This window comes from Micropterus salmoides, unplaced genomic scaffold, assembly GCF_014851395.1.
Source record: "Micropterus salmoides isolate LMB-PRFRI ecotype aquatic unplaced genomic scaffold, ASM1485139v1 Ms_hic_scaffold_4200, whole genome shotgun sequence".
In the NCBI taxonomy this organism is placed as follows: domain Eukaryota; kingdom Metazoa; phylum Chordata; class Actinopteri; order Centrarchiformes; family Centrarchidae; genus Micropterus; species Micropterus salmoides.
The window spans coordinates 57,698-76,792 of NW_024043597.1; the positions used below are offsets into that span (position 1 = coordinate 57,698).

At 39.3% G+C, this 19,095-nt stretch overlaps 1 protein-coding gene across 2 annotated transcripts in view; it reads left to right on the forward strand.

Moving 5' to 3' along the window:
- LOC119887500 (adenosine kinase-like) overlaps positions 1 to 18,859 on the forward strand; it is a 59,069-nt gene extending 40,210 nt beyond the window's left edge. Inside the window, exons 4-7 of one of the 2 annotated variants that reach the window (XM_038698286.1) lie at positions 6,392 to 6,427; positions 9,561 to 9,675; positions 17,225 to 17,311; positions 17,635 to 18,859. In XM_038698286.1, the coding sequence (XP_038554214.1) occupies positions 6,392 to 6,427; positions 9,561 to 9,675; positions 17,225 to 17,311; positions 17,635 to 17,759 (363 nt within the window). In that variant the 3' untranslated portion in view covers positions 17,760 to 18,859. Of the gene's footprint in view, positions 1 to 6,391; positions 6,428 to 9,560; positions 9,676 to 13,197; positions 13,319 to 17,224; positions 17,312 to 17,634 lie in introns of those variants that run through there. The other variant, XM_038698287.1, reaches the window with a different exon arrangement.
- The last annotated feature ends 236 nt before the right edge of the window (positions 18,860 to 19,095 follow it).

Consider the following 19,095-nt stretch of genomic DNA (forward strand, 5'->3'; position numbering starts at 1 on the left):
TTCTTATCAGTTATCAACTGTATGCCCCACATGCCAAAAGAAGTAAAAAAATTTCTTAAAGATGTCCCGATTTAAGTATTTGTTGGCCCTGATCCGCGTCATTTTTATTATTGGATATCTGCCATTACAGAGTCCGATCCAATACTTATATTTACTAAAATGTTGGTTAAATATGTATTTGACAATTATATATGTATCTGACAATATTAAGGAAAGTTTAACAGGGAGAATGCCAAAATCGAGACTGGCTGATCTTGACTGTGTAAATGTCAATGCATTTCAATTGTTTGCATCAGGAACACAAACTGTCAAAAGCTCTCAATTGAAACCTGCAAATGAACATGTCAGTATTTGTTTATGCTTTAGATAAACAGAGGTTGTCCAAATCTTGATGAACACAATTAGAGACTTCACAGAATATTATAGGGAACCATTATGCTGACTTTGTTTTTATAATGCAGAGCTATTCAGCCATCAAACATATTTAGTTTTAATATAGGCTTACTGTAGGTGTGCATTGTGCAGTTGTACTATACAGGAAATAATATACAACAATGTACATGTTATTTAAATAGATACTGAATCAATATCAGACCAACTGATACTCATTGTTAATGGATTTAAATTGGGAGATAAACATAATGGAACATCCCTATTTTTAAGCAGAAGTGACAATGGAGTTTACAGCAGTGCATTATATAATGAACTTATCCTGAGGCTAGCATAGAGATTTGACAGAAGTTGAATATAAATACCATGTTATGCACTGCTGAAGGTATTGCAGAAGTAAATGCTCTATCTCAAAATAAACCGTCTGGTGAACAGTGGACAAAGTTGTGTAAAAAAGTGAGGGAAATAATGGAGTTATTAAAAAAAAGTCTCAACTGCCAGCAGGCGTTTTTTATGCTCTCTCACAACTTTGCTTCAAGACATTAGAGAAACACCCATAAGAAGACAAATTTAAGGTAACGCATTTGGGAGTTAAAGGAAGCTGTAGTTTGGAATCCGACTAAACTGTCTTCCCATTGCAGATGTAAATCTGTCAGTAATAAAAAAAACTTGTAGGTTAAACCTGTACACTCGTATCCTAAGACAATAACTAGGTAGAGATGAAACATGCCACTTAATGGATTGATAAAAAACAAATGTGAAATGCCATCAGTTGTTGTTGTTGAGTAAATTCCCAGAGGCAGTAAAAGCGACTCCTGCCTCTCTGGAGTGCGTTGCTCTCTGTGTGTGTTTACCCTCATGTTTGTGGCATGTCATGCTTGAGCAGGATTGCTGCATTCTCCTGGGAGCTGCGGGAGGGCTCGGTGCAGGTGATTTATTCCTCATAATCTGTCCTGCACAGTAGCAGGCGGCTGCCTTCCTTCCACCCAGCATGAGTGAGGTTCTATCAGCTAGTGTGATCACATTATCAGCCCACATATCTTTGAGGTGGCAGCACCTTGTTCAGCAGCACCTGGACTCCTGCTGAGGGCTGACGTCCTGACATCCAGGAGGAGTCATGTTTGTGACCCAGAGGCCACGTCAAGGGCACTAACAATCTCCACTGATGCCATTGCCTTGATTAGTTATTCATTCTCCGCCCCCACCCACCACCCTGTAATGTATGCTGTAGTAATCTGGCTGGAAACGCTTGAGTTGAATGCCAGATGTTGTTTTTACTGGGCATTTATGGAAGCTGTCTGACTCGCCTCAGTGATGTCTTTCGCTTACATGCAGGGATTGAGGAAAACATTTCCTATGCCATTGTTTTTTATATACATATATCTCATATCTGCAAGCGGTGATAATTGGCTGAATTATTTAAGATGTCATGACCCAGTCAGGCTCAGTTTAGTTTAAAAGGCTTCTATAGTAAGTGATTTGTCATTTCCAACTGATCTGTCCAGACCTAATCATTTGTTCTCCTCTAGTTTGCACAGCTTGATGGGGTATATTTTCCAACCCTGTCGTATTATTTTTCTAGTTAATTCTACAATTGTGGAAGTCAGCTCTCCATTAAATGGTTGTAGGCATAAAACTCTGGTGTCTTTTGAAATGAGCTTTTATTGAAATGCTCAGAAAGGAAAAAGAAAACAGGGGTGTGATTGTAAATAACATGTTAGGGCTATACACTTCTCAGTATCTCATCCCCCCTCCGCCACCACACAATGTCAAATACAATTCAATTTCTGCCTCAGCATCAGCTTAGGCTAACACGGTCAAGCAAATGCCTATTTTCTGAATGGCCTGGGGGAGTTACGCTTTTCAGCTTATCAACTTTTTATTAACCTTAGCACTGAGGTTTGCTCTTTGATTTAGATTCTTTGTGAAACACTGAAATTGGATGGGGTTTTTTTCCGACTCAACCCCGCTGTGACATATGCTCAGCAACTTGTTACACAGTGGAGAAAAAACAAAATGCATGCTTTGGTTTGTTACTGGGAATATTTTATCACAAGAGCCAATAACGTCTCTAGTTTTATTCATTCTTTTGGAGTTTCCTCACCTACCACAGTGCTTTAAGGGCAAATGTGCATTAAATGTTGTAGCTGGTAGGAAATCTCTGTTATGAGATGTAGAGTTACAAAGTAAATAGTTTTCTTTTAAGGATAAGTGATGAATGATCAGTGTTCCTAAAGTATGGAACCATGGGAAAATATAACAGGGTTGGAATATTACTGTTTAATGGTCTATCCATTGGTTATAGATATTGGTTATACATATTTAAAACAGCTATAATCAATATTTTATGTTAACAATGGATTACATAACAACTTGTATGTAAAAGGGGCTGTAAATTGAGATGAACCCACAGAAATTATCACCCAACTCTGCAGTTCCCCTCAACCCAACAGAGCTTCATATATCTCACTGTTTTGATTTCTGGCCTGCAACTTTACTGTTTTGGTTTATTCTTACTGTTCTCATAGCATTGTTTATGGACACAGCAGGCAGCTGTTTTCAGCAAAAAAGCTTTAAAACCCACTGAGCACTACATGCTGAGCACCAAATGACAGACACAGTTAGCAACTAGCTGGTGAACATAGTGGAGCGTTTAGCAGCTAAAGAGCCTGATTTTTCTTTAAGTAGTTGGTAGAGACCAAAACAGAGCTAAAAGAAAGTGAATAGTGGGCTTAGATTTGCCAAGTGGTAAGAAACGCAGCTCCAAATGAATAATAAGGTTGCTCCATGCCTACTGGATGGGGAAGTGGACAACTGTTTGCTAGTAAGTTCACCATGTCAGAGGATAATTTATCAGTGTTGTGATTGTACACTGCCCGCAAGAGGCCAAAATAGTAAGTCCTGCTGCTTTAAATTTGTCCTCAGAGGTTTGGATTGGTGAATTGGTCTAAATACTACAGTATTCAAGAGCTTTAGCAGCTGTTTTAGCATATTCAGAGCATTATGGTGTTGCAATCACAAACAAAAGACTGCACCTTTAGTTGTTGGTCTCATCCAGAATTGACTCTGATCTGACAATGAACTGATTAAAAGTGCTGAATGTATTATTATGGTATTGGTAATGTATTAGATGCACAATACGGTTTCTCATTGTTTGTACTAATGATTCAAATGAAAGAGCTTTGTGTCCATCCAAGCCTCAAGTGACCCAAAGCCCACTTTAGGCCTCTATTTATAAGAAGGTAAAGATAAAGACTGAATGTAGAATAAGCAGTTTAGCTTATAAGGAAATAAGGAAAATAAAGTCTATACAGCATACAGAAAATACTCACATACTGTGGCTGCACAGACCATTTCTAAACTAGGCCTGCTAGGCTCCTGTCACATACAGTGTCAAGGAAAACAAAGTGTGAAAACTGCCCTTTGCATGAAGTGTGTATTTCCTCTTTCATATTGGTTGGCAAGATATTGTAGACTCCCGCCCCCCTGACTGGGCTCTGGATTATTAGCTTAAGCTCTCTAAAAATATCCCTTTGACTGTTTAAGCCTCTGACAGCAGCAACATCTCACACATTCTGATAGCTTTATACTAACTATGGCTGCAGAGGGCTCATGCACTCAGCCCGCCTTGTTATCTTTTACCTTGTTTGCCCAAGGAGGAGAAGGAGGAGAACTTTACAGGCCCCCGAAATCTGCAACAGTCCTCTCTCCTTCGGAATCAGACATGGAGCGGATCATCAAAGGCAAGCGTGCAATCACAGCAATCTCCGAACAAACGAGATGCTTTTTTGAGCACGAGAGGATTTTGCCCAGATGTCACTCGAAGCACTTGTCATTGTTGCGACAGCTGTAGAACCACATGGACCGTCATTTGAAAAGCATCTACCGCGACATACCAAAACAGCACACGTCAAATATGAAACATACAGAGCCTGAAACATAAGATTTTTGAATATTAATGCTGTAAGCCCCTTAAGGAATTGTGACTTTTATTTTCCAGTTTTATTGGCTTGCTTGTGTAGTCCCAGTAATTGCATATTTACCACCATGCAGTATTTATCATACAAATATATTGGGTTTAACTGAGCTTATAGTACCAAATATTTTTTAAGTTGGCATTCATAACAGCTCATAGAAATTAATAAATTCCTGAAAGGGATTACACTGTACACATGTGGCTCATAGACATTGCTTCAATTATCTTTTCTTCTTACACCCACACTCTCTCGAAAGGCTTTTCTCACAAATATTATAGCTGCTAACTAGAGAGAGGCGGAGGGCGAGATAGAGGCATGTGCCGCTCAACAGCGCTATTGTTATTCCAGCCTTCATTCATGTGTCTCTTTTTAAATGCGTTGAGATGAAATATCACTGTTTTGACAAGACGTTTTCCAAGCTGCTCGTGTCCCTGTGAGATGCCTCGTGCTGGTTGGTGATGGAACGTTCCTGAGGGGGAAAGGTCAATATGTGGTTGTAAATAAATTAAAACAGATTTGAGACCCAAGCCTTCAATAGATTGAAAAGGCAAAAGGAAGAGAAAAGAAGACTACTCACCTTTACTCATTATAAAACTGCCTCTTGGCTGCAGATGCTAATTGACTAGCCTCTCAACCTTTGGTGTGGGTATGGATGAAGTGTGTGTTTGCAGGGGGGTGATGAATTGACATATTGTTGGTGCTGTGATGTTGATCCAAGGCAGAGAGCCATGAGGCTTTCCTCCAGGGACCGGTAACCTTATTGTTCCATGTCATCTCCTCCCCTTCTGTTTGAGGACCAGGTTGTCAACCTCTCCCCAAGGTCACGCAAATACCGGCCCCCCTTCTGCAGATAATTGGATTATTTAGAATCATAGCACCAACTTATTGCCCTGTCTGGGGTCAAAAGTGAATTTAGTGCACAAGGTTGTCTGTCATGCTTTGTGGCATTGTTTTGAACTGACAAGAAACAGCTTCTGTCACCAGTTAAAGGATCCTACCTGTGGTTACACATGTTTTGGCCTCTTCACTACAAATCACATGTTAGACATCACAGCTAAATATATTGCAAACCATTGCAATGTGTGTTTTAAATTTTTGGATGTATTTTCCCTATACAACACCTGTTGTTTTCCATTCATTTCTGTACAATGCAAGAAATCAATTACCAGACCGCCTCCACTCACACAGTTCCAGATATCCTATGATTTCCATTAATGTCTGACTTGAAACATGTTCCAAGTTCCCAAACTTTTTGTTTAAGCCCAACAAATCATGTGGAACTTAGATTTTTAGTGGCAGACAACAATGGAAATGTTTGTTTGCATTCATTTTCGTACAATATAAAAATCCAAATCTGTATAGTGTACTCTGTAATCTGGTAAATTAATTTGAGAAGTTGGCATTGCTTTACCACACAACAATAAAACAACTTTACCAAAAAGGCAAATTATGCAGACTTGATGTTCACTGTGATTAGAAAAAATTAATAGTATGCTAATAAACTGTGTATATTGTCTGGAAATTAATGGAATATATATAGTGATTGTGGTATATCAAAATTACAGCATCTATTTGAAATAGTTAAGCATTAATGTAACATGCTTTGTCATTAAATAGCAAAAACTTGATCCTTGGTATGGGCTTTAAAGTACACCTGTTCGGAGACTCAAGAAACATATTGTGTGTGTTGAATGCCTGCAGTGTTGGGGATTCCCACATACCAGCACATATTCATGGTTTCATTGGTGGTTTCATGGCCGGGGGATGACGTGGTGCTATGTCATGCTGCCATGGTAAGATGAGATAACATGGGGCAGCAGATTAAATGGGTGGGCTGCATGCCTATTAAATCAGGAGTTGGCAGAGAAACACTAACTCAGGTTACTTATTCTCAAGTGACATGGCTGCACATGTGATGAGCGAAGGCAGGCGAGATGTCTTTACTTCGTCTGGAGTGTGACATTCTGCTCTGTTTGTGACTCTGTAATTAACTGCTTATTTGTGTGTGTGTTTTTCTTTTCTAGGAGGCGGCCACATTTGCCAAAGTGCTGGGCTTTGAGGTGAGTTGACCAGCAGTTGCACACTAAACAGATCCTAAAGGTTTATTTTTGCTGATAATGAAGTTCTTTTTGGACAGTGATTGATGTGCTATTATACTCTCCAGGCCTTGCAGCAGTTGCTATGGAAACCTGGCAGTCGTCATGGTTTCTTTGTTCAGCCAGCTCTCTGTTATGACGCACTCTGCTAGGTCTGCACCCAACATCGCCTACAGATGTTATTTATTGAATTTTGAAAAGCCTCTTGGGAAGCTGAGAAGTTGGGCATGGTTTCAAGCCTTTCTCTGCAGGCTTGGGGCTCATCAGGTTGCCTGGTTAAAAAGCCTCCTCATTATCTTCATTGCACTCAGGGATGATACTGTATGTCTTCCCTTCACTGCTTTACACTGAATCACACTGTAGTCTTTTAATAACCAAATTACAGCCACCTGTGGTTTTAGATTATGGAAATGAAAATTACAGTGCTTGTAACCCCATAGAATGTACACTATGTGTTTCAAAGTGGGGCTGCCTCTTCAGTGAACGTTCCTTTGGTCTAAATGTTGCTTGTATTTTGCATATTCCTCGCGCTGCTTTTTAAATGTGAAATCAAAAACAACAAATAGCTGGTGTGTGTGTGTTGAGTTTTTTCAAATGGGTTCAGGTATTTTAAGTGCCTTCTCTCTTTCAAAGGTAGAGCTGCCTTGAATATGGCTCTGCACTGTGTGAATAATTGTCATCCAGAATCACTAACGGTGTGATCAACGTGACTGGAATAGAAATGCAATCCTGATGGCAGTGACAGGTTTAAGAGAGGAGAAGGGATGAAGGCAGGAAGGGTTGGGAGGGGCTGGTAATAAGGGAGGGGGGGGGGGCTCGCATAAAAAAAAAAACAACACAAAGGCCAAAGTGTAGACAGTCCTAGTAGTTACAATTCTTTGACATTTTCCATGTCAACCTGATTTGCCAGAACACTCTGCAAAATTGCGTTGGATGAATGTGATTTCTCAGATAACATCACTAGTATGTACTGTACTTACTGCATTTTTAGACAGATCACAGTTGGCTTTTTGTTCTCTTGTCACTCTCTCATGACAATTTTACCTGCCCCCACACTGGCAAGACTTCAAAATATGTCCTACATGTGAAATATGAACATCTTCCATGCAGATTAACCCTGATATAAGTATAATCAGTACAATAAGGATAATTTTCCAACCCTAATATACAATATGTGAAATATGTATAAAATCATATACAATAAGTAAACATCACAAGATTCATTACTAATCATAGAAACAGTTGTTTGATGAAAGACATCCGGACTGGACATTTTCCAGAGCTTTCAGCCATATCCCATGGCTTTCATCAGCAGAGGGAGTTTGTTATGGAGATCATTAAAGGATGATCTCCATGACAACAAAACTCCATCCTCTGAGGAAGGTCACAAGACGTAACCGAAAGCTCCGGAAAATTTCCAGTAAGTGGATGAGCTAAGAATTTTTTTGTCAAATTAAATTCAATTAACTGTATGTAATTAGTTTGCATTATATCAAACTATGGGTAACTGAAAAAAAGACAGCAGCACTTCTTCAGTGTAAATACAAGATAAAATACTTCTCCTCTGCAAAACAACAATCAGGGGATCTGAACACAGCCGCCTGATTGTGATCTGTTTCCTTTAAATGCTCAAAGAACTATCTGCATCGCAGCTCTAATTGAATCTTTCCCTGGCTGTGTTTCTCAAACAGCCTGCAGTGGAGATGATCACTTTCTCACCGGCTTCAACACAGAAACACAGTTTAGCGCCAATGTAAAGCTTTTATATTTCACGGATTGTTGATTTATGTGTGATCAATTGCCGCACAATCATAAATATTGCCATTTGTCAGCAGGAAAGTAAATTGCCCATATCATTTGTCAATTCATTTGTTTTGCACTTGCGTTATTTTTCTGCATTCGTTTGCCGTAGGAGCTTATGTCAGGTAAGTGTTTCTGCCAGGCAAAGAGGAGGAACTTCTCTGTGTGTGATTATGTGTTGATGTGAGCGTAGCTTGCCCTGTTCAACAGCCATGATGCTTACCCCTTCCACCTCTGGCCCTTAGAACCTTTTAGCTCCTAAACCTGAGTAGAACGGGTATTTTATGTCAGCGAACATAAAACCAAAGGGTGACAATGTGCCGAAGCCTCGTGCGGTTTCGCATTCAGTGTCTGGAGGAGTGCTTGTGGTTACATCCAGTCACAGTGACAGATTGCCTTTTTTTTCTCTCCGCCATCGCCTGCTAACAGCCTCTGTATTAACCTCACCATTAGCACTTACTTAGAGTGTTACACCCATTTTTCCTCAGCCCAGGGTCTCCCTGGACCTCTCAGGGCTGATTAAAGGACATTTGGGAAGCATTTAGAGGTGTAAAAGCTCATTGGTTTGAGTGAGCCAGTGTGGCTGGTGGTATTGGAGCCTATCTCTCTGATTACTCCCATAACCACAGTATTTGCTCGCCCTGAAGGTGCTTGAGTTTTAGCTTTGATACAGATGCTAGAGGCGTCTACGACCCTTAATGCTAGCTCCTCAGTGTGCTGTATTACGGAAAAGCAGAGTCCACCCCCACTGTGAGACGGCGATAAAGACATTCCACCTGCTCATAGTACATCATGATGAGTTAATAATAAAGTAGCACTGACAGGTGTGGGTTTTTTTATCCCTCTCATGATCAAAGGCAAGCACTCTGGAGAGTTCTGTCGTCTCCAGGCGAGAATATCCATTCTGTGCAGATGCTGAGGAGAGATGGCCTGTTTCAGGATGAGAATGATACAGTACACGCACCACCTATCTCTTCAGCTCACAGAAGTAGCTTTATCTAACAACAGCATATCTTTACGCACTTATTTTCATCTCACTTAGGGAATATGACATTCAAATATTTTACAGCTCTCCTGTAACTGCACAGAAACATCATTGAGCGCTCCTATTGATCTCTTTTTCGAAAAAGGTTTCATAGCCCATCTGGTGTCATAATCACTTGATCTGTCTGCCAGGATTGTAAAGATCTGACCCCCCTCTCACACATGTGACCTTTGATTAACTCCTCAGAAATTGCTCTATGATGCATTCATTCAACTTAAAATACTTATTCAGTGGTCTGGATTTTTTTTACAGACAGATGACATTGCGGAGATTGCAAAAAAGAGCCAAAACCTCCCCAAGGAGAACACGAAGAGGCAGCGAGTGGTGGTCTTCACCCAGGGCAAGGACGACACCGTTGCGACTGTTGGTAGGCCATTTTTGTTTTTCTTTCTACACTTATTTCCACTTAAGTTACTCTAAAAGGCATCCCAACTTTGGCCCCTTTTGGACATCTTTACCCTTCACTTAAACCTCATATCTCAAAACTGCAGAACGCAGCCCTTAAATAGATAGATCGCTGACTGAAAAGAGCAGAGTGCTATCAGTAATTTCTTTGAAGTTAACCTGCAATATTGACACCAGATGTTAAAAAAAAGAATGCTTGCACTACATTCTGTCATTTCAGAGCATAAAAGAAGTGTGGGGGATGCAGAGAGCAGTCATTGATTTGTGAAGTACTTCTAACTTTGTCTTGGACAGACTCCAGGCCGGTCCTCAGCAATTTTTAATGCTTCAACTCTTACATCCTGGCCTTTTTTTCCTGCAAAATGCTTGCAGAGTGACCTTGTCGAGAGGGTTGACAGTGTTGGTCCTTAAATCCATCAAGTTTCCTTTGATTGAGGGCATATTTGTTAGTGGGACATTAAAAGGCAGTGTCATCATAACCGAGCAAGGGTTGAAGGTTTAAGCGCTGTGGAGAGAGACGATAGTTTCCGATTACTGCTGGGAGCCTTTGCCTTTGTTTGGAGCCACAGGGGTTCTCTCCTCGTTGCCCTTGGAGTTCAGACAAGTTGTGCACGGGGAGAGATGGCCTCAGGTAAAGACTCCAACATATCACCTATCACTGGGGACTGCAGAGGAGCACAGCTACAGCAGGGCTGTTAGCGCTGCAGGACACTCTTCACATGTGTCCACTGTCCTCAATTTCAAACCGCTGGCAAGAGTATTTACGAGCAAGAGCTTTGTACAGCATGTCACTGACGGCATTATTAAACAATCAATAATTAATCGTGTCCTTTCTGTAGTTTCTATTGTGATGTGTGCTGCCATTTTGGCCACGACTCTCAAGAGACTGTCTTGGTATAATAAAGGTTAAAGTGGCTGTAATCAATATTTATATATTAACTGATGAAATAACTGTGTGTGATGTGAAAGATGACGCTCGTAGTGAGAAACTCTGCAGTTCTCCTCATGTTTCTCATTTTTTCAACAAATAGGCAGGTACACACAAAGTTAGCATAGTGGAGCATTTAGCAGCGAAAGAGGCAAATATTTTCCTCAGGAGTTGGCAGAAAACAAAAGTAAAAGCTAAATACTGGTGAATATTGGGCTGATGTATCAGGTGCGCACAAACTTTAAAACAACAATTTAAAAATAAGATAATGTCACCATGATATCTCTCTGTGATTAGTTGTAAAGATAGGTAGGGAGACAGGTAGACAGAGTTGCGTGATATGGTTGAAGTTAGTATCACACTAAAAGAATACTTTTGCAATAATAGTACACAGCATGCCAAATGTATGCAAAATAACATAAAAAAATCTAACTGATGTTCAGTGCAGTGAACTGTGTTCCACTACTAACGGACACACAGATTGGCCGCATACATTGTCAAAGTAGAATTCCTGGAAGTACATTTCCTTTCATGAGAATTTGAAAAGAAATCTTTAAGCAGAAGACCGACGGCTAAAAAAGAACAAGAATCCATCCATTGTGCTGGAGGTGATGGATAATTCCTGCCTGCTTCTCTCATTGCTCCTGCATGAAGACAGAGCCGTGCGCCGCTGTGAACTTTATATAAAATACATGATGAATGCAGGCGGGATGAAAGACAATGTGTTTCAGATGTCATCTACAAAGGCAAACATGATAAATGTCATTGACTGTGCTATCATTGCAGAGGAGCAGTTACAGTAGTCGGTGCTGCAGAATTGGTGTGTGTGTGTGAACATTGCTATTCATACCAGCCAAATAAATGTCAATGTAAAAAGAGAATTAAAGATTTTCATTTCCCAGAGGCGGCGCTCTAATAAACTTGATCTCTCATTTTGTTTGCAATTTGTCCTCCTGTCAGGATTTGATCATTTGCCAGCCTCTGCATGTCATGTTAAACCGTTTTATAGTGATTAAGGATGGGAGAATGCCTTTCCCCCGTGGTATAATTCTCCAAAAGGAGATGTCAATTTGTTATTGTTCTTTTTTTCCTTGCCCTTCATTTGGCGCCTTTCATCACACCACCGCTTCAAACGTGCCTTTTAAGAGCTGGGAGCAGGGGCAATGGCCCTTTATTTAGCTGCCACTGACACTGCTGAACTACACTGGGCTTTTGCTTATACACCCATTAAAGCGGTAATTAAGATCATTGTGCCCTGAACCTTAACAGTGAAGAGATCTAATAAACAATCATTCAGCGGGGGTCGGCGCTGTAATCGCTGATAAGGACTTGATAAAGCCTGACTCGGCTCCTCTGTGTGTTTTAGGGCTCTCAAGGGGGCCAAGCAGGCAGATTTCTACCTTGAAAAAAAAAAAAAAAAAGACCTGATCTATACGTGTTAATCACATGAGGCAGACTGAGGAGTGAAAACTGACTACAAGGCAAAAGGCTGTTTTTTTGAAGCAGGTTTATTTGTCATTCCTTCAAAGTTACACTAGATTAAACGTTGCAGAATTATCGAAAGGCCTACATGGAGACATCTTAATAGTCTGTTTAAAAAGCGGAAAGTTTATGTTCTATACTTCATGATAGACTAAACCAATTAACATCCTGCGCTATGAGAAAGGCAGCCTCCCTTCTACCTTGGCATCTCCCGTTGAAGTGTTTTCTTTCATGTCTCCCTGAAAGGATATTGGTTGGCGATGATCTTTTGCCTGTGGTTACAGTAATTACAGGCATATGTATTTTTTTTTTCTAATTCAATTGTGAACGAAGATGCTGGTTATGATAGGGAAACAGATTGAATGTCAACTTGATCCTAACCTGTCTCGTTTGCCAAGAAAGCGGTAACGTTGTTTTCCTCTCCGAGGCTCAGAGTTTGGCTAAAACGCAACAGGAAACGTTCCAGAAGAAGTATTCTCTGGGAAGTTTTCTCACATAAAGATGTTGTACTTAAACTCTACTTTAGCTCATGCCTTTTAGCTAAATAGTCATGTGTAATTCCCAGTTACTTAGCAGCTCAGGATTTAAAATTATGTATTAATTGTTTTGCTTGTGTAGATGATAAAGTGTGACAGGATCAAAGTTAATTTTAATGACCTGCCAACTATTTGATCTAGCTGCTTTCTGTCAAAGCAACAATAGTGAGCGCTGGAACACAACCAAGGGAAGCGTGTAATAATTTCAGAGGCTCCATATGCTCATTTTCCAATAAAGCGGAGGTCGTCTTATTTGCATGTACAGTAGGGGTTTTTTAAAGGAGAGGATTTTCTCAGTCAGTGTTGTGCTGTGAATTGGCATTGTTAAAAAGAATTGCCAATAATAAAGGACTTAATTGATACTCATTTCAAAGAGACGCCTGTTGAAAGAATTTAAGTTTAATCACCACCATTCAAGAGTTGTAATGAGGGAATTATGAAGGGTGAATTAACAAAAGCACACAATTATAGCTTACTCGAAGGAAGCATTTCAATTCCTTAGACTTTTTTTCTCAGTGATTTTTATTCTCTGTTGCAGGTTACCTGTCAAAGCAGAGCCATACTACTCTCCCACGTATGCACCACCAATCTGCTGCTTCACTCATTTTGTCAAACCAAACTCTTGGAACAAGAAAATGCTGGAAATCGGGGGGAAAAAAGTACAGCAGAGTTTTATTGATTGAAAATAATGTTGCAGATCTCATTATAGTGAAATGTGTAATAAGTTCAACAAAGTGAAGTTTTCAGACGTTGTACAAGCCAATAACAACAGAGTCAGGGCATTTTGGCAGGAGTTGTTTTTTTTTGTTTGTTTTTTTTTTACAAATTGGATCTTTGTTACAGACGGCTGGGGAATTGTTGGACTGTAACCCGAGTTAACATGTCAGTCAATTTTAATAATTTGCATCAGTGAGGTTATGTGAACCCTCCCTTAGCAGCAGAGTACAAACTTTGGCCGGGATGATAGAAGAAAGAGAAAAACTGGATGTCCATTTTGCCATGCTTCTAGAAACAGTGCTCAGAATGTTTTGTAATTGCCATAAACAACATTATGCCACCCACAGTGAGCTGATCAGTCAGAAATGTTAAAAGAGTATGTCTCTTTTCAAATTCACATGTTCACATATACACATTTTACTAACAAATTTAAAAACATCTCTATTGTCATATTCAAAAAGGACCAAAATATCAAGGTACAGACAATTAAATGTACCTGTTGAGCAGTCAGTTTGTTTGTGATTTGTGGCTTAAATTAATGATTTTTTGCAATAAATTGGGGTGATCCAGGGTCTAAGGATAGAGTATGTTGTATGTTTTACAGATTTAAAGCATATATATATTTAAACAACACTAAAAGTCTACAGTCAAGCTACTCTGTGAGGCAGTGCTTTGAGCTAAAGTAAATGTTAACATGCTCACAATGACATTGCTAACATGATGATGTTTAGTATCTAATGTGTACAATTTTCGACGCCTTAGTTTAGAGTGTTAGCATGGTGACATTTGTTGGTTAGCAATAAACACAAAGTCAGCTTAGGCTGATGGGAATGGAATTAGTTTTGTCTGGACTAAACTGGTGGTTTGACCAACATTGCCATACTTAGAGCCACAATGCTAGCATTGCTAAAACTTGCAAGCCAGCTGTAAAACAACATGATTACTTGAAGAACTTTCTTGTAATCGTGATACTGTATCTAAGTTCCCATGAAACTAAAAATGGATCAGCAAAGCAAAATTGTTTCCGACTTTACAAGGTCGTTTTTACAGACTGAGGATTTTTATATGACTTTAGTTCATTAAGTAGTTCCAAATTCAGATTATTTTGTGTAGAAAAAAATGGGGATTGCTAAAATTGGCAAAATAAATACTAGTTTGGTTTTGTTTTTAGTTTACAAAATGGGTAGTTTTTGTGGAAAAATTGAAAAAGATGGCGACTTTGGAGTGTTCGAGTGAAAGAAATAAATGGAAAAAACAAACAAAAATCAGCCAAAGAGCTAATAAGACGCAGCATAGGAAAGAAATAACAGCTCAGTGCATTGTTCGAGTACAATCAATCAAATTCCCAGTGAATATAAATGATGCAAATCCAGAACTGTTAATTGCCACAACATAGCAATAGGTCTAACAAATTCAAAGTTGTTCAGTGAATTCTGACACCTCTAGATGTAGTGTTATCATTAAGATGAGCGTCACTTCATGTGAGAGGTTTCCTGGTTGAAAACTAAACTAAAGACCTGGCTACTCCTGTACCACCCACACTGGAAAGAGTACCCATTTTAGGTATCGTAAACATATTTACACAGTTATTTATACTTGATTTCTCAAGGCTAATGAACTGCAGAACCTGTGCTGAACAAGTGCAGCAGCTTCAAATTTTAAAGCATCCGCTTTTATAGCCCCAAAGTGCATCGCATAGGCACAACCACATTTAACGACATGAGTTTCTCAACTGTGGAATAACTGACAAACTGTAATTTATTGTTAGCACATTTTCCATTGAGGTTAATCGTTTCAAGAGGGAGGAGGATTGTCAGGCTCCTTCTGTGGCATTAATTATACAAAGTTGTTATGCTGCTAATTAGCTGATCCTAAAAGGATTCTTGTCTTATTGTAATTTATTATCAAAGTGACAATCACCTGCTATTCTTATAAAAGAGAAAATGTGTCATTATGAAAACACAGTAACTCTTTATCTGATACATCTTCAGTACCTGACTTGTAATATAGTTGCCTATTACTCAGTAAGATGTCACTTTTACCACAACTTGATGAAGTTTCTCCCACAGTCAGTGTATTAGAGTAATTTCCTTGACATCATATGTTGAGCATATGCTCCGCTGCAGGTTGTGTATTTTCTGCCCTGTAGGACAAGGACAGAAATGTATTCAAAAATTAATAAGGTGCGGTGTCTTATCTGCTGCGTAGATATTCTGTGAGCCATTGTTAGATTAGCAGGGAGCCTCATTAAACAACTTTTTTGTAGTTTTTTTTTTCTCATGTTCTCCTTAAACTCCAACCTTTTTTTCTCAATAAGAGATCTGTCAGCCTCCTTGTGTTCCTTTTATCCACATGTCAGTCTTTTGTCTCCTGCACCTTTTTGAAGGTTCACGTCGGCACCAGAGCCCTCGGATTGTTTGAAGATTGTGTGTGTGGATTAGATTGTTCTGACATAAGTTGCTGATTTAATGTCACTCTATACCTCTAGACTTTGTCATCTGGTAGATTTTTGTTCCTTTTTTCCCTCCCCTTTAAACTGGAAGTCTCTTTGTAGTGCATATGCTACTGATAATTGAAGCAATATAATCCACTGAAGATGATAATAATGAGACCCTCATTTAATGGGTTTCCGTTTTGAACTGAAATGACTTACAGTAACGGTTCTTGCATTGTTTTTAATGAATTAGAGCACTCACCTAAAGCGTTTGAGATGTTTAGAGTTTCTGCATGTAATCAAGTTATTCCTTAGTGTAACCTCTAATTTACCTAATAATTTATAATGAAATAGTTTTAATCATTTTAATAAAAAAAGATCATCATAATTAGTCTGAGGTTTATGTAATTTATCAAGCAAAAATGCCAAACATTCACAGCTTCTCAAATGCTAGGAGTTGCTGCTTTTCTTGGTTTTAAATCGCTGTAAATTAAACACATTTGGGTTAGGCATAAATATTTATCCAAAAAATAGTCAGTTGATTAACAAGGTTTTAAGTCTATAGCCATGCTAGTAACCTCACAGAACTCCTATGGGTTTAGGGTGTTAGCGTGCTAACATTTGCTTATTTGCACTGAGGAATCTCATTTGTTTTGAAGGTATTTGGTTGTAAACCAAAGTCTACAAAGAAAATGTTTGACTTAAGGATAAAGTTAAGGGATTGCCAACATAGTTGTTCATCCTGAGGGGGAGACTAACTTTACCAAATTCCATGGCAATGCATGCAATAGTTGTTCAGCCATTTTATTCCAAAAGCACAATGTTGACCTCATGGTGGCGTTATATTAAAAATCAGGTGTGATATCTTTGTCTGGACCAAAGTGGTGGACGCTACTAGCGTGGCTAGTAGATCTATATCTATAAAATGACTGCAATTTCTGTTGTGTTTTTTGGATTGCTCGCTCGTTTCAAATTCCTATATTTGTTTTTTAGAGGGTGTTTTGAGATTTCAACCTTGTGTGGTTCATAGCTTCCCAAACTTTAAAAAGTGTTAGCAAATATACAGCTTTGGTAACCATAATGATGCTAAGAGACATTTCCTGCCCTATTAATGCTGAACTTTGACTTCCTTGATGTCTAGCTTTGAACAGTTACTCAACAATAATTATGTAGTACTTGTGTAATGTAAGTCATAATCTTTCATTTTACATGTGTTTAACTTGCCAAAATATAATGGCATGCTGAAGTGCTTAAATTACAAACTATTCCCAATTAGAACAGAGCCTTGCTCTGTGAAATGACCCCTTATTTTTTACATCAAGTTACAATTAAAGTAAGTGATAAAGTAGTAAGTAAAAAGCCAAAACACTGGTGTTCAACTTTAATGAACAGCCCTCCTGTGTCTTGATCACAGGTGAGAGGGTGACCATGTTCCCTGTTTTGGACATCGACCAGAACGATATTGTGGACACTAACGGAGCGGGAGACGCCTTTGTGGGAGGTAAGGCATGAAAAACATCTTCTACACAGCTTGATTTCTGTGTACATTCCCAATTAACCTTTGATACCGGCCAACTATGCAACGTAGTAATATCTCCAGATTAAATGAGTGTGACATTTAGCCTGCTGTCTTTACTCTGTATGAGCTTATCATAGCACGACATAAAACAGTCATCATTGGGGTCCTGTTGAGGATGAAGCAAGAAAAAGAAAGTCCTTTTCTCCAGAAATGATTACTACCTGGATCACATTAATGTTAACTGATCCCCTAAAAATTTTGGAGCTGATGCATACAGGTTGACATCTGCTCTTCTGTCTATCCAGGATTCCTCTCGGCATTGGTCCAAGAGCATGTGTTGGAGGAGTGTATCCGAGCTGGACACTACGCCGCCAATGTCATCATCAGACGGGTTGGATGCACCTTCCCAGAGAAGCCAAACTTTCACTGACGCATCCATGCGCTGCGCATTTGTCTTCTCCACAAGATACTTGTATATGTATGCTTTAGGATATTATGTACATTTTTTTTCTATATACAGTAACTGCCTGCAAGTGCTGCAGCTTGAATATTTTATCAAGCTCGAATAAGCAACTCAGACATTTTAATACAACAATGTACTAGTATCAAATATTTGAATGATATGGTTATGTTTAAAGGAGTATTCCACTGAAAATCTGTCTTTTGAGTATCATAAACGCCTGTAGGCATGAAAAGTGTGTGTATGTGTGGGGGGGGTTCATTGTATCACCATATGTGTAAAAACGTCACCACTGATCCATATGTTCTATATGTTTCCAACACTCAGGATCTCCACAACAGACCTAAACACTCCAGTTCTGTGTCCCAGTATCACCACCTCATAGCTTTGCTGGAAGTGTTGTATTCAGTGATTTATTTTCCAAGCAAAATGAAACAGTGGTGGAGAGGTGCATTATACTGCATGATAGGTTTGAAAGGTTTCTATGGATGTGTGGCTCTGAAAAGTTTATTATTTGCTCCTTCATGAAGGACAGCAGCTTGTAGTCAGTTTTGAGTTACAGACGTTATAGTTGGCTGTAATGGTGACCCAGTCATGGCCCAAAAACACTTCATAACATCCATAGAAACTTCTCAAAGCATACCTGCTGCATCATAATCCACTTCTCCCCTGTTGTTTGGCATGCTGAGTATTTTCAGATTTCACTTAGCCAATAAATGGCTAAATACACTATTCTCTATTGGAGCTTCTGGGCGATGTGCTGGCAGTAGTGTGACACAGAAGTGGTGTATTTTGTAGTGTAAACTATGGGTGCCATTTTTCATGCAAGTTACAAATATTTCACAGCCTTCTTTCAAGCCTGCAGGGGGTGAGTGTTGTGATACTATATACTATTAAGTATAGTACAATTTCAGCTGAGTATTCCTTTAATATTCAGCTGTCATGCTGCAGTATTTATGGATGGGGCGCCATTAAGAGTGGCCTCCCGTTTCCAAAAGTGACAGTTTTAACGGGACGAAGCTGGAAAGAATGTTTTTTGTTATTACACAAATAAAACAATATAAAAGTCATTCTACCAAGATACTCTTGTTCCGAAGTTGTCATATAAGATTTATTTTACCAGCTAATTAAATTTCTTTAAATACTCCCAAAGACAAAAAACAGTGTTCTAACACAGGGTTTGTCTATTTCCCCGTTATTTAATCAGCCAGAGGCTCCCTCATGCTAATCGCTTTTGGACAGCTCAACACCCTCCATTATGGACGGGACTGGGAGGGGACCTGGACCAGCCTCATGTCCTGGCCCT